At 44.8% G+C, this 15311-nt stretch overlaps 1 protein-coding gene across 2 annotated transcripts; it reads right to left on the bottom strand.

The window, feature by feature from the left end:
- Positions 1-217: 217 nt before the first annotated feature.
- On the bottom strand, positions 218-15018 carry LOC311125648 (splicing factor 3B subunit 2-like). 2 transcript variants are annotated; one of them, XM_084199683.1, is made up of 22 exons: positions 14816-15018; positions 14238-14284; positions 14058-14117; positions 13565-13792; positions 12980-13030; positions 12665-12788; positions 10713-10885; positions 10096-10204; positions 9640-9737; positions 9058-9258; positions 8637-8750; positions 8287-8367; positions 7827-8054; positions 6215-6364; positions 5831-5920; positions 5520-5627; positions 3452-3559; positions 3114-3256; positions 2812-2913; positions 2479-2578; positions 1738-1929; positions 218-731 (listed from the first exon to the last, which is right to left on the bottom strand). In XM_084199683.1, exons 1-22 carry the CDS (start codon positions 14943-14945, stop codon positions 660-662), a joined length of 2709 nt encoding a protein of 902 aa, XP_084055809.1. In that variant the 5' UTR covers positions 14946-15018; the 3' UTR covers positions 218-659. The 2 variants fall into 2 exon arrangements, with proteins under 2 accessions (XP_084055809.1, XP_084055808.1); XM_084199682.1 differs by having other exon boundaries at positions 14034-14117; positions 14816-15016.
- Positions 15019-15311: the final 293 nt, after the last annotated feature.

The following is a 15311-nucleotide window of genomic DNA, read 5'->3' as shown; positions in this document are numbered from 1 at the left end:
GGTTAGCTCATGGTTGGTCATGCTAGGTATGACTTCATATAGCCATGTATCAGCACAGTGTTAAAGCTTTAGATCATTAAAGGAATTACTATAGCAATGTACAGCAGGGCCCAGTCTTTCCTCCCTCACCATGTGACTTGACTTGTTATTGGCCAGGTCACATGGCCAGGGGAAAAACAATGAACACTCTAATGTATTAACCATTTGGGTCCATAGATTGGATTGACATGGAGTCTTTTATTTACAAAAACAGAAAAGCACAGCTACATGAAAAAATAAGTCACAGGATAGAATAGACGGGTTATACAAATGCTGCATACAGCGGAGACCTGGCAGTGGTTCTCCAGAACACAGGGTTGGGCTCAATTCCATTTCAATTCCTGAAGTACACAAATTCCAATTCCAATTCCAATTCTCTTCAATTAGGAACATTTGGAATTGGAATTTGGTTTACTTTCTGAATTGACTGGAATTGAAATGGAATTGACCCCAGCCCTGCCAGACACGTATTATCATTGTCATTAAAAGAAAACTGTAATAATGGATGGTTTTGTGGTAGTAAAACGGTCTGGTTCCTTCTACGTTAAAATCTGAGCTCTGTTCTCGTCTTGTTCGGCCTGTCCTCTCTTCACAGTTCCTCCTGGTGTGATGTTGTTGGTCTAAAACTTGAACTCTTTGTATTTCTTGGCACCGCCTCGCGTGTCTTGCGGCTGGGCCTTCCTCTTCTTTTGCTGTGGGGTGGAGAAAGTGAGAGACGAAGAGAGAAATGGAGAAGAAAAGGCTTAAAATTATCGTACGAGGTTCTTTCACCCTTCTACTCCTCTTAGTGAAAGTGACATATTACTCCTAGTTGCTCCAACCCCGTCACAACATGTTGCAGGGCTGATAAAAGGGTGAGAGGAAGGAGAGAGGCATGTGCACGCTGCTTTCACACTCAAACACTTATATCCCAGAAGGATGGCCATATTCATAAGCTTAGAGAGAACATTTCAAAAATAAAAAAGTAAGACCTTGCAATAACAGCTATTATGAAAGTGGATTTTTTTTAAATAGAACATTCCTAAAAGATTCAGATGAAGTTTCAATAGGACTAAATCACTCAACTACAATTACTAAAAACAGATCCTAATCTTCCCATCTAGTGTTCATTTATGCTGCTACACATGGAACTGAAAACCAGAGAAAGAGCCTTTCCAATGCAGTGCAACATTCTCCTACCCTCATCTTGGCCCCTGGTGGCATAATCCATTTCATGCTAATGCTAAACTAGAGCAATATCTAACCAGGGGTTCATATCAATTGTACTCCCTTGACTCTTTCTTCGCATCCTTCTCAAAACGCATTGGAGAAGAAGGTCGAGGGGAGGAACCACTGACCTTCTCTTGCAATGTGTTGAGACGAGGAGACGGGACATGAAGATACAAGAACACATCATTGAGATTCACCTCAGGGCTTTCTAGATCCTCATTACTGTGTGTATACTCCCTAGTCTAGTACAAGTCACAGCTAGAATAGCCTTCTCTGACTGTCATATCTTTCTTAGTCTGAGCATGAGTGTACTGGAGGAGTAGAAATGTGACTAGGAGGGTGATGTGGTAATCAATTACTAGACCTAACACTCATAAGGAGCTGGGTTGTATTCATTAGTGCACACCGTAGCAAAACCGCTTTGCACCATAGCTAAATGTTTTGTAACGTAACAAAATGGCCAGAACAGTTACAGTGTCATAGTCTCACCTTCTGTTTGGCGGCGTGCTCGGCCACCATGTCGCTGAAGTCCTCCTTCTCCACCTGGGCCTCCTGGTTCCTGACGTGCTCCTCGTACTTCTGGGTCATGGCCATGGGGTCCAGCTCCAGCTCCTCCGGGGCCAGAGCCACCTCTACCCCCTGGAACTCCTGGCCTCCGCCCGCCTTACGACCTGCCATGGCCTGGGGAGGAGGAGGAGAGAGAGGGGGTCAGACGGAATACAAAGAAGGGCATCTGAAGTAGTACCCTATTCCCTGTAGTGTACTGCTTTTGGCCAAAAGTGGGGCGCGGGGGAGTTGTATAGATCATGTAGGTGTATAGATGTGTATGAGTGTACATCCATGAAAGTGTATTTAAAGGGATAGTGCGATATTCTGGCAATACATTTTCTACTACCCCAGAATCAGATGAACTCATTGATACCATTTGTATGTCTCTGCGTGCAGTTTAGAAGGAAGTTGGACATAGTTTGTGCAATGACTGGAAGTCTACTGGTCCAGCTAGCTCACAGTTAGAGGCCATGCGGTTGAGTACCAGTGTATACACGTATGTGACTGTTTTTGAAATATGTTCTAAGTATATATGAGTAAGGGACTAACTATGTGTTGTGTTTTGGGTTCGAGTGTTAACATGCCTACATCCCAGTGGTTGGTATGTTAAGTACTGAAAGCGGTGTTCATTTCTGATATGGCGACTTTGTCCAAACACAGTGTTTTTGCTGTTGTCCTTACCCCTGATACGTCGTAGATGTGTGTGGATGCCATCATGGCTGCTCCTCCAGAGCCCGTCCTCCTCTCTGGGAGCACCGTGAACAGCTGAGGAGTCTCATTCCTACACACACACACAGAGACTGGTGTTACAAACACACAATACAGTAGAAAGACACAAACACACAATACAGTAGAAAGACACAAACACACAATACAGTAGAAAGACACAAACACACAATACAGTAGAAAGATACAAACACACAATACAGTAGAAAGAGACACAAACACACAATACAGTAGAAAGACACACAAACAAAATACTAGTGAATGGCCTATGCTTGGCCACACACTCACCCGTCCATGGCCTCTTCGATTTTCTTCTTCCTCAGCTCAATGAGCTCTGGAGTCTCCATACCTGCAGGCACGGACGAGAAGCCTCCGGGAGTGATCAGACCACTGGAACACACACAGGCTTTGAGTTAATAAAACACTGATCACTGTATTCAAGACAACACACTCAACCCACTACAAATGGCAACCGGTATTTTCTTACACGTGAGCAATGGCTAATTGATCCAACAGAATAGAGAGACTGGTTCATTTCAAGTCCATGTCAACTTGATGTGTTTAAAACAGTCCGTCAACGACATGTCTACCTGTCTGCCGGTGTGAAGAAGCCCGTTTCGTCTGGTTTCTCCTCATCACTCTCCTCCTCCTCCTCTTCCTCGGAAGACTCCTCGTCTGAAGGCTCCAGCTCTCCCCACGGCGTACGATCCACCTCCTCCTCCTCCGCCTTAGCCTACACACAGAAACATATAGACATTAGGACAATAGTTAACAGGCCATTGGCTCAAAGCAGACCGTTGGTGTGTTAGATACAGGAACGTGTGGTAGTGAGTGTACGGAGGAAAGATGTATGGTGGTGTTGTATGGTAAATGAAGGATGTACGGTCAATATGAGGGGAATCAGGCAGGGGTATGAGGAAGATCTCACCTGGAAGTCTCCTGCGTTGGTCCCAAACACGTCACCGTACAGAGGCTTGCCTGTCTCATCTACAGGGGGCTTACCCCAACCACCAGCATGGTAACCAAACGAACAGCTCTGAGAGAGAGAGAAGAGGAGAGAGGTGGGGGGAAGTCAATAAAGGTCTCAGTGTAATAAGCTTCACAATTCTGAAACATTTCAATACAGTAATATTAGTATAATAGTATACAATATCTCAATATGTATAAAATATATAGTATGTACAGTGGGGGAAAAAAGTATTTAGTCAGCCACCAATTGTGCAAGTTCTCCCACTTAAAAAGATGAGAGAGGCCTGTAATTTTCATCATAGGTACACGTCAACTATGACAGACAAAATGAGAAAAACAAATCCAGAAAATCACATTGTAGGATTTTTTATGAATTTATTTGCAAATTATGGTGGAAAATAAGTATTTGGTCAATAACAGAAGTTTCTCAATACTTTGTTATATACCCTTTGTTGGCAATGACACAGGTCAAACGTTTTCTGTAAGTCTTCACAAGGTTTTCACACACTGTTGCTGGTATTTTGGCCCATTCCTCCATGCAGATCTCCTCTAGAGCAGTGATGTTTTGGGGCTGTCGCTGGGAAACACGGACATTCAACTCCCTCCAAAGATTTTCTATGGGGTTGAGATCTGGAGACTGGCTAGGCCACTCCAGGACCTTGAAATGCTTCTTACGAAGCCACTGCTTCGTGGCCCGGGCGGTGTGTTTGGGATCATTGTCATGCTGAAAGACCCAGCCACGTTTCATCTTCAATGCCCTTGCTGATGGAAGGAGGTTTTCACTCAATCTCACGATACATGGCCCCATTCATTCTTTCCTTTACACGGATCAGTCGTCCTGGTCCCTTTGCAGAAAAACAGCCCCAAAGCATGATGTTTCCACCCCCATGCTTCACAGTAGGTGAACTCAGCATTCTTTGTCCTCCAAACACGACGAGTTGAGTTTTTACCAAAAAGTTATATTTTGGTTTCATCTGACCATATGACATTCTCCCAATCCTCTTCTGGATCATCCAAATGCACTCTAGCAAACTTCAGACGGGCCTGGACATGTACTGGCTTAAGCAGGGGGACACGTCTGGCACTGCAGGATTTGAGTCCCTGGCGGCGTAGTGTGTTACTGATGGTAGGCTTTATTACTTTGGTCCCAGCTCTCTGCAGGTCATTCACTAGGTCCCCCCGTGTGGTTCTGGGATTTTTGCTCACCGTTCTTGTGATCATTTTGACCCCACGGGGTGAGATCTTGCGTGGAGCCCCAGATCGAGGGAGATTATCAGTGGTCTTGTATGTCTTCCATTTCCTAATAATTGCTCCCACAGTTGATTTCTTCAAACCAAGCTGCTTACCTATTGCAGATTCAGTCTTCCCAGCCTGGTGCAGGTCTACAATTTTGTTTCTGGTGTCCTTTGACAGCTCTTTGGTCTTGGCCATAGTGGAGTTTGGAGTGTGACTGTTTGAGGTTGTGGACAGGTGTCTTTTATACTGATAACAAGTTCAAACAGGTGCCATTAATACAGGTAACGAGTGGAGGACAGAGGAGCCTCTTAAAGAAGAAGTTACAGGTCTGTGAGAGCCAGAAAATTTGCTTGTTTGTAGGTGACCAAATACTTATTTTCCACCATAATTTGCAAATAAATTCATAAAAAATCCTACAATGTGATTTTCTGGATTTTTTTCTTCTCAATTTGTCTGTCATAGTTGACGTGTACCTATGATGAAAATTACAGGCCTCTCTCATCTTTTTAAGTGGGAGAACTTGCACAATTGGTGGCTGACTAAATACTTTTTTCCCCCACTGTATATACAGTATAAATACTTTTATTACATTGTAAATTGTTAAAGAGTATGGGCTCGATTCAATCCGTAGCGCTGAAGATCTGCGCTGTAGCGCCATTTAAATGTTAAAGTAATATCCGATTGATCCGACACACACAGCGTTTACCGTGTGTTCTCTGGAACATTGCCTTTACAGCTCTTCAGCGCTACGGATTGAATCGAGCCCTATGTCTGCGTTAAGTCAGAATTACCTCGGGGATGGGTGAGTTGAGCCCGGGGATCTTGAGGTTGGGGTAGGAGGGAGGGGGGCCGTATCTCTGCATGGCGATCAGCCAGGGAGGGGGAACCTTGTGGGAGTTCTACACGGGAGGGAAACAACTTTAGTGATGGGACAAGACCATGGTGCATCAGTAGCACATCATAGAACATCATCAATATAAAATGATTATAGTTCAATAAAATAAAGTATAATTAGAAAGTCATCTATCAATAATATTAAAGGTGATAGTGGGATTGTAGGCTTCCTTAGTAGTGGGATAACAACAACATCAGGAAAACTCACCGGTCCAACGGGCATACCGAGAGCGATACGCAGCTCATCTGACAGATCACCTGGTTTCTTCTCCTTCAGCCTCGTCTCAAACTCTTTACCCTGTAGAGAGAGAGAGAGAGAGAGCAAGAGAGAGAAACAGAGAATGTAAGAATCAACAACATTTCATTCCTAACACCAATTCACCAAAGCAGAGTACACTGACTACCACGAGTGTTCATTCAAGACCCAACAACAAGGAAGTATTGAGGGAAACCCAAACCAACCACACATTGCAGCTCTACTATTACATTCAAGGTCCAACCAATCAACAGGCTCTTGGAAGTAGGAGCAGAGTTGATGTTGTAAGATGCTGTATACAGTTGAGCCCTCCAATGAGCTGTCAGACATCCTTACCTCGTAGTAGAGGTCACCATGGATGGAGAGTTTAGGCTTCATCTGCCACTTGAAGAAGGCGTCGTGGAGCTTCTGGTAGTCGATGTCGATCTTGCCCATCTTGGGACGCACCTTCTCCCTCATCTTGGTCTTCATGGTCTTAGCATCCTCCTGTCAGCAGAGTACCAGGGCATTCAGTGTGACTTCTGCCAAAGTGTTTCAGTGGTCTATTTTAGAGAGATGTTTATGTAACAAATATTGAATTGTTATGTACTGACGTTTTCTAATAAACTTGAAGTAAACATGGTGTGAAACAGAAATATACACAGGCCATGTTTGTATACTATAAAACTGTCATTTTCCTCATGCTAGCCTAAAACTAAGGCCTGGAGCATCTATCAGGAAGTTGACCATGGTGTTAACAGCCAGCACCCCCTTGTGCCCATTTAGGGTGCTACTACTCCCACCCACCTTTTCCAGTTGGAACCACTCCTATGGCCAGCAGCCAGTGCAGCTACTATCTGGCTCTACTACCTCTCTATTGGACAGAACCACCTACCTTCTGTTGTAAAGCTTCTCTACTACCTCTCTATTGGACAGAACCACCTACCTTCTGATGTAAAGCTTCTCTACTACCTCTCTATTGGACAGAACCACCTACCACCTTCTGTTGTAAAGCTTCTCTACTACCTCTCTATTGGACAGAACCACCTACTTTCTCCTGTAAAGCTTATCTACTACCTCTCTATTGGACAGAACCACCTACTTTCTCCTGTAAAGCTTCTCTACTACCTCTCTATTGGACAGAACCACCTACCTTCTGATGTAAAGCTTCTCTACTACCTCTCTATTGGACAGAACCACCTACTTTCTCCTGTAAAGCTTCTCTACTACCTCTCTATTGGACAGAACCACCTACCTTCTGTTGTAAAGCTTCTCTACTACCTCTCTATTGGACAGAACCACCTACCTTCTGTTGTAAAGCTTCTCTACTACCTCTCTATTGGACAGAACCACCTACCTTCTGTTGTAAAGCTTCTCTACTACCTCTCTATAGGACAGAACCACCTACTTTCTCCTGTAAAGCTTCTCTACTACCTCTCTATTGGACAGAACCACCTACCTTCTGTTGTAAAGCTTCTCTACTACCTCTCTATTGGACAGAACCACCTACCTTCTGTTGTAAAGCTTCTCTACTACCTCTCTATTGGACAGAACCACCTACCTTCTGTTGTAAAGCTTCTCTACTACCTCTCTATTGGACAGAACCACCTACCTTCTGTTGTAAAGCTTCTCTACTACCTCTCTATAGGACAGAACCACCTACTTTCTCCTGTAAAGCTTCTCTACTACCTCTCTATTGGACAGAACCACCTACTTTCTCCTGTAAAGCTTCTCTACTACCTCTCTATTGGACAGAACCACCTACTTTCTCCTGTAAAGCTTCTCTACTACCTCTCTATAGGACAGAACCACCTACTTTCTCCTGTAAAGCTTCTCTACTACCTCTCTATTGGACAGAACCACCTACCTTCTGATGTAAAGCTTCTCTACTACCTCTCTATTGGACAGAACCACCGACCTTCTGTTGTAAAGCTTCTCTACGACCTCTCTATTGGACAGAACCACCTACTTTCTCCTGTAAAGCTTCTCTCATCTCCTGGATGCCCGTCCTCTTGATGAACTCTGGCAGCTCGAAGGGGGGCTTCTCGATACCCCTCTTGCCCTGGAGGTACTTCCTCTTGAAGCACCAGTGTCGGGGGACGGGCACCGTGTTCCTGGTGGCCTTCAGGTGCACCAGCAGCTTGGGTTCCTGGGCCGTCACATCATGCATCTCCACCACGTCAGGACGCGCCACCAACTGGAGGAGGACGGGGTCAAAATCAATACCGGACACAGATCTCTATCAATCTCTTTTTACCTTTTAAACATCTCCGGTGACCACCCACACCAACTGAATCAGCTCATATAGACTCAAGCATTTATGATTAAGTGTTAGGCACAGAACAACTTCCACACCAACGTAATCAATACACAGGTGTACACATGCACAAACATAATGTCTAACTCTAAGAAGCAGGTGCATGTATTACCTGTTTGAGTTCAGCTACAGTTAGTCTATTCATTCTCCTCAGCTTCTTCTTAGACATCTTGGGAACGTCTGGTCTGATCTCCTGTACACACACACACACACACGAGGAACGACAGTGAGGATAACTTCCAAGGTCAACACTTCAAGAGAGAGCACTGGAAGATGACACTCTTTCTGTGTCCCAATCCTTCACCTTTCCTCCCCGAATGGAAGTAGACAAGTGCACACTACTTAGGGCATTAGGGTAGAGAATTAGGATGAAGCAGCATATAAAACAGTCCTGTATGAAAAGTACTTTTTCCCATCCAAGCGCAGAAATGGAGAGAAAGTAGAGGAGAGGTGAATACTAACATCGTCACTGTCATCACTGTCTTTCCTTTCCTCCACTAATCCCTTCTTCTTCATTAGAGGAGCCGGCTCCTTCTCCGGTTCCTTCTCCTGCTCTTTCTTCACGTCATCAGTCAGCTGACAGAAGGATGGACACAAACACAGTTAATTAGAGCTGTTAGCAAATGACTAACGCGCAAACAGATTCCATTGTTAAATCAACACAACAACAAATAGTATTTCACTTTCCTGTGTGTTAAGAGGTTCTTGAAACCACTGCGCTCAGAACTGGTGAGTACATTCAACCTAATGTTACAATTTTACTTCCATATTCAGCCATTAAAACGCTAAATAAATATGAAGAATAACACTGGACACATCTCTAGGATGTTTTGACAAATTTTTCATTAAAGAATCAGCCAATTTCTAAAATGGAGGCCCTCACCTTGAAGGCCTCAAAGATCCTCTTGAAGAAGATGAAGTTAGGATCGTAGATCTCCGGTTCCTCTGTAACGTACTCTATCTCCACCTCAGGCTCCTTCTCCTTCTCTCCATCCTCCTCTTTCTTCTCCTCAGCCTGCACCCTCTTCTCCTGCTCACGCCTCTTCTTGTTCTTCTTCTTACGGTTCCTGCGCTTACGGTTTTTCTGAGAAGGGGAGAATGAAAAAGTTAAAAACTGACACCATTTCCGACTCCTCATGCTGCTAAGAGCTTATGTCGATTGAAAGAACCTTCCCTATCAAGCAGGTTATCAATAGGAGAGTCATGCCAACTTGACCCCTGACCCTCTGAGCTTCAGGAGCAACAGGGTGAATCTCATTGGTCTGTTCTTGACTACTCACGGCCTCTCTCCTCGCATCCTTCTTAAAACACATTGGAGGAAAATATCCAAGGTTCCTCCCCTCTGACATTATCCTCCGATGCCTTTCGAGGAAGCGGCGAGAGGACACGAGGAATCAAGGAAACACAATTGAGTTTCTCCCAAAGACAGCAGGAGGGATGAGGTGTGAATTAATACAACACTCACGTCTTTCTTAGAGAGAGAACCGTCGTCATCTTCAGTCTCAGACAGGACGGCGGTGGAGGACATGTTCATCTCCATCTCTGGGCTCTCCTCCTCCTCTTCTGGAAGGTAGAAAACACAGAGAGAACATTCACTGGCAAGTTCAAGGTCCAACAGGGCTCTTCTCTTAACCCAGGAAAATATTACTAAGACTGCAGTAGTTCCATTGGGATGATACCATGAGCATTAGGGGTTTAGTTGATGTTAACTTACTGAACGTTACAAGGAAATGTGTTCACTAGAGTTAGTTTAGTATTTTCTGTTTCAGTCATGCCTTCTTGGTGCATCTGGGCCTTTATTCACAAAGCGTCTCAAAGTAGTAGTTCTGATCTATTAATTCTGATCTTAAAAATCTAAACTGATCCTAGATCAGCACTCCAACTCCAGACTTTCTTCCAGCGTGTAGTTTCATGTTCTGACCTGTGGTGGCAGCACCGAGCTGTTCCTGCCTGATCTCCTTCAGCTGGAGAATCTTCTCCAGAGCCTGGGGGATCTTAGGACCGACGCCCACATCCTCTCCCTGCCACACCTGCCACACACACACAGAGCCAGGAATACAGAGATTAGATGGATGGCAAAGTTAGTGTGTTGGTGGGCGTGGCCAATGGCACCGTCACCGACAGAAAATGTTAGCGGCCGTTCTCTTGGCCACAGACACAAATATTTTGTTTTAAAGCTAATTTCCTGCAGTTGTATTGTGCTGTGTTCTTATGCTATCTGAGTGACTCAACCATTATAACAAAATCCATGTGGGCCCCATGCCATGACATTTTTGTAATTTTAGATTCTCCCTAACGTTGAAGTTTTTATTTTGGTGATCTTTAGTTCTCAAAGACGATCTTGTTGAAAAAGATCTTGCTCCTCTATCTTTTCAACATACATTATATCTGGTTTTAGTCATTTAAAATGTACACTGAAAACTTTTTACCATCCCAAAAATTATTTTCTAACAAAAAATTATAATATATATTTTATTATATTTTTGGGAGTGGCGGCAACGATTTAGCAGCGGTGGGGGAAACATTGTGGTTCTATACCTCTCTGGCGTCCTCTCCGGGTGGAGGGGGAACTCTCTGTCTCTGGGTATGCATCATGGACATTCCAGGAGGGGGTGGGTTCATTCCACCAGGATTCATTCCAGGAGGGGGTGGGTTCATTCCACCAGGATTCATTCCAGGAGGGGGTGGGTTCATTCCACCAGGGTTCACACCTACAACAATACCCAGATCTCAACTGACACCAATGTACCAGGTGAGTGTCACCATCAACACAACAGCTTTCCAGACATAACAGCCTTCACACTGTTCTTAAAAATGAAAGGAATGACATTGGATATGTTTAGCTTGGGAGAGTGACTGTGTTAAGCCAATATGGGTGACTATGTGGGAATATACAGTGCATTCGGAAAGTATTCACACCCCTTGACCTTTTCCACGTTGTTAGGTTACAGCCTTATTCTAAAATTGATAATTGGTTTTTTTCCCCCCTCATCAATCTACACACAATACCACATAATGACAAAGCAAAAACATTTACAAAAAATAAAAAACAGAAATATCACATTTACATAATTATTCAGACCCTTTACTCAGTACTTTGTTGAAGCACCTTTGGCAGTGATTACAGCCTTGAGTCTTCTTGGGTATGACGCTACAAGCTTGGCACACCTGTATTTGGGGAGTTTCTCCCATTCTTCTCTGCAGATCCTCTCAAGCTCTGTCAGGTTGGATGGGGAGCGTCGCTGCACAGCTATTTTCAATGTCTCTCCAGAGATGTCCGATCGGGTTCAAGTCCGGGCTCTGGCTGGGCCACTCAAGGACATTCAGAGACTTGTCCCGAAGCCACTCCTGCATTGTCTTGGCTGTGGGCTTAGGGTCGTTGTCCTGTTGTAAGGTGAATCTTGCTCTGGAGCAGGTTTTTATCAAGGATCTCTCTGCACTTCGCTCCGTTCATCTCTCCCTCGATCCTGACTGGTCTCCCAGTCCATGAAAAACACCCCACAGCATAATGCTTCCACCACCATGCTTCACCGTAGGGATGGTGCCAGGTTTCCTCCAGACACTTGGCATTCAGGCCAAAGAGTTCAATCTTGTTTCTCATGGTCTGACAGTCTTTAGGTGCCTTTTGGCAAACTCCAAGCGGGATTTCATGTGCCTTTTATTGAGCAGTGGTAGCACTGCTACCATAAAGGCCTGATTGGTGGAGTACTGCAGAGATGGTTGTCTTTCCGGAAGTTTCTTCCATCTCCACAGAGGAACTCTAGAGCTCTGTCAGAGTGACAATTGGGTTCTTGGTCACCTCCCTGACCAAGGCCCTTCTCCCTCGATTCCTCAGTTCGGCCAGCTTTAGGAAGAGTCTTGGGGGTTCAAAATTTTCCATTTAAGAATGATGGAGGCCACTGTGTTCTTGGGGATCTTCAACGCTGCAGACATTTTTTGGTACCCTTCCCCAGACCTGTGCCTCGACATAATCCTGTCTCGGAGCTCTTCAGACAATTCCTTCGACCTTATGGCTTGGTTTTTGCTCTGTCCACTGTGGGACCTTATATAGACAGGTGTGTGCCTTTCCAAATCATGTCCAATCAGTTGAATTTACCACAGGTGGACTCCAAGTTGCAAACACATCTCAAGGATGATCAATGGAAACAGGATGCATCTGAGCTTAATTTCGAGTCTCAAAGGGTCGGAATACTTAACTATTTTTATTTTTAATACATTTTTATTTTTAAATCTAAAAACCTGTTTTTGCTTTGTCATTATGAGGTATTGTGTGTAGATTGCTGAGGATTTATATGTATTAATTCCATTTTAGAATAAGGCTGTAACATTACAAAATGTGGAAACGAATAAGGGGTCTGAATACTTTCCGAAGGCACTGTATGTTGTCTAAAAAGTGTGTGCAGTATACAAATCAATTCCCCCTTGAGGGACAAAGTTGTATTGGAAGTTAGGATTGACATTTTAGTGTTGATGGCAGGCCAAGGACTGACCTCTCATCATGGGGGGCATCATGCCAGGGGGTCGTGACCCCGGGTCAGACATCCTGGGCCCTGGTCCTCCATGCTGCCTCTTAGCCAGCTCCTGCTGCCTCTCATTCTCCAGCATCACCGCCGCCTGACGGAGGGAAGAGAGAGGGAAGAGTGGAGGGAGGAGAGAGGGAAGAAAGACAGATGTGAGATATGTTTCAACTTCCAAGCAAGGTAAAGGGGCTGTATGATAACTTTGGGATTGGTTGTGACACAACACTACCGATGAATCATTAAGATGGGAGAAAGACATGAAAATCTGTCTTCTCCAGTCCCCACCCTTTTCTGCTGCTCCAGAAGTTCCTGCTCTTCCATAGCACGGGAATCACCCTGAAATACACACACACAAAATGTCAACTTTTGAAACTATGTATCACCAACTGAACATCTATACCAGAAGCCCTCTTCCTTCCCATTACAATAGAAGGCAGACTACCTTACAACTAGGGCCTGGAGACTTTCCTTACTTTCCGCACAATTTATAAACCTTCTCCTGTGGTCTGGGGCCATACACCTGCGACACGTAGCGTAGCAGTTAGAGCGTTGGGCCAGTAACCGACAGGTTGCTGGTTCGAATACCCTAGCCGACAAGGTGAAAAATCTGTTGATGTGCCCTTGAGCAAGGCACTTAACACTAATTTGCTCCAGGGTCGACGTACTGCTATGGCTGACCCTGTAAAACAACACATTTCAAGGCACCTATGGGGTGTATTTGACAATTCAACATCCTACTCCTCTCAGAGTAGGAGTCTAGGATAAGGTCTTATCTGTCCATACGCTCTTCAGTCATTATAATCTAAAAGACTGATCCTAGACCAGCACTGCTACTCCGAGAGGCTTAGTGAATACAGGCCAAGATCATACCTGCTGCTTGGCCCTCTCCTCGTGCTGCATCATCATGGCAGCCCTCTGCTGCACCATCTTCAGCTGGTCCTCCTGGGAGAGGCCGGGGGGCATGCCTGGAGGCTCCATGCCCATACGCATCCCTGGGGGAGGGGGGCCACCTGCCATCATGCTCATCGCCTGGAGCATACCCATACCAGGAGGCATGGGGGGCATGGGCATTGGGGGCATGGGGGGAATTCCTGGCATCTGGGGGAGGAAGAGGGAAGGCTGGTTGTCGGTTAAGTTGTTTTTGATGACGGTAATTGTTTTTTCCTGGACCATGTGAGATAACCAGGAAAACTCACCCAAGTTATTCCTGGTCAGATCACAGTCAAGGTAAAACTCCTGGCCCTTTTCATGACAGACTGATGAACTACTGCAGAGTTTATAGCTAAATAATCACAGTGATGAAATGTAAGAATGAGATTAGATTAGACCGTATAAAAACCTTATAGGGTCTGTTGGTGCTGACCTGCGGGGTCATAGGTTTATCATCACCCCCTAGGTTGGGTTTGCTGAGCATCATTCCAGTCTGAGTGAGAAAAAAACACAGATACACACGATCAATGGATCATATTGACAGATGCAGTACACTCCACTCTCCCTCTCACACACGCACGTCAACACACACACACACACCCCCACAACTGACCTGCATCATGTATCCCTTGAGCCTGTCCAGCATCTCCTCTCTGGGACCTAAGGACAGAGAAAAATATTAACTGTAAACCAACAATGAACACTACAACTAACATAGCACAACCAACTAACATAGGACAACAACAACAAACAATGACTTAATTACAACTCGTATAAGAAGTTTAAATTCAACTTAGTCGCGCATGCACCGATGCTGACAACATCACTTTTGCTTATCAGTTATTAAACACCCAACCAAAACACATTGATTGATTAACTGTTACCTATCAATCAAATTGACTAGTTAGCTAGCTAACGAAGGGACATTCGTAAGAAAAATCCTCCTCGTAGAGGTGGTGAACATAAACTTTTAATATAATAATTGTGTAGGTAGCTAGCTGATCATTTGCACTTTCCTTTACTTCCATGAAGGCCTGCTATGTAGCTAGCTAGCTAACTTGCCGCGGAACTAAATATGGCTAGCCTGTTAGCAACACGCTACAGTTAGCTACATAACATGCCCCCTGTAGCAACAAGCTACACACAATGTACGCATTCGTCAATTCAAAGCTTGCTGCTCCGACTTCCTACCCATGTTGGGTGCGCCTAGCTCGCCTAGCTTGGCTTGAAGCTCCGGGTTGCTCCATGTATTGAGGGCCGCCACAGAGCTCCCCAAATCGGAGGGCATAGGTTCGGTCCCCGGCGGTCCGTCGGATGCCATGTTGAAATTCTACCGATCAATGGCTCTCTACAGAAACAACGGACACGAGAGCAAAGAGAACCCGACGAATCTCGAAAGGCACGATGGGAAAACTCAGTTCAATGGAAGAAGCAGTTGGAGAATTCTGGGTAATGTAGTCAGTGGTAGGAGGAATAACTGCGTTTCCAAATTACAACCACTAGGTGGGAGCAGAGCCATGTATTTGGAGAGTTGGGACAATACAGTTTCTGCATTATGATGCATTTACACGACACTACAACATTCTATGGCAGCCATGTATATGGGGAATATTATATGTGGAATATAATATTATATGGGGAATAGTTACAATGTAACTATTCCCCATATGCGAATCGCATCTCTGCA

This window comes from Coregonus lavaretus (genome assembly GCF_964263955.1).
Source record: "Coregonus lavaretus genome assembly, contig: HAP1_SCAFFOLD_2236, whole genome shotgun sequence".
Classification (NCBI taxonomy): domain Eukaryota; kingdom Metazoa; phylum Chordata; class Actinopteri; order Salmoniformes; family Salmonidae; genus Coregonus; species Coregonus lavaretus.
This window is presented reverse-complemented; position numbering and strand designations above follow the sequence as displayed.

What these genes read in the sequence shown, in the direction of transcription:
- LOC311125648 (XM_084199682.1), bottom strand. Translation starts at nt 14,945, where the DNA reads ATGGCATCCGACGGACCGCCGGGGACCGAACCTATGCCCTCCGATTTG. An exon ending in GCTAGGCGCACCCAACATGG is followed by an intron (nt 14,285 to 14,815) that starts GTAGGAAGTCGG and finishes CTCTGTCCTTAG; the next exon opens with GTCCCAGAGAGGAGATGCTG. An exon ending in AGGAGAGGGCCAAGCAGCAG is followed by an intron (nt 13,031 to 13,564) that starts GTATGATCTTGG and finishes TGTGTATTTCAG; the next exon opens with GGTGATTCCCGTGCTATGGA.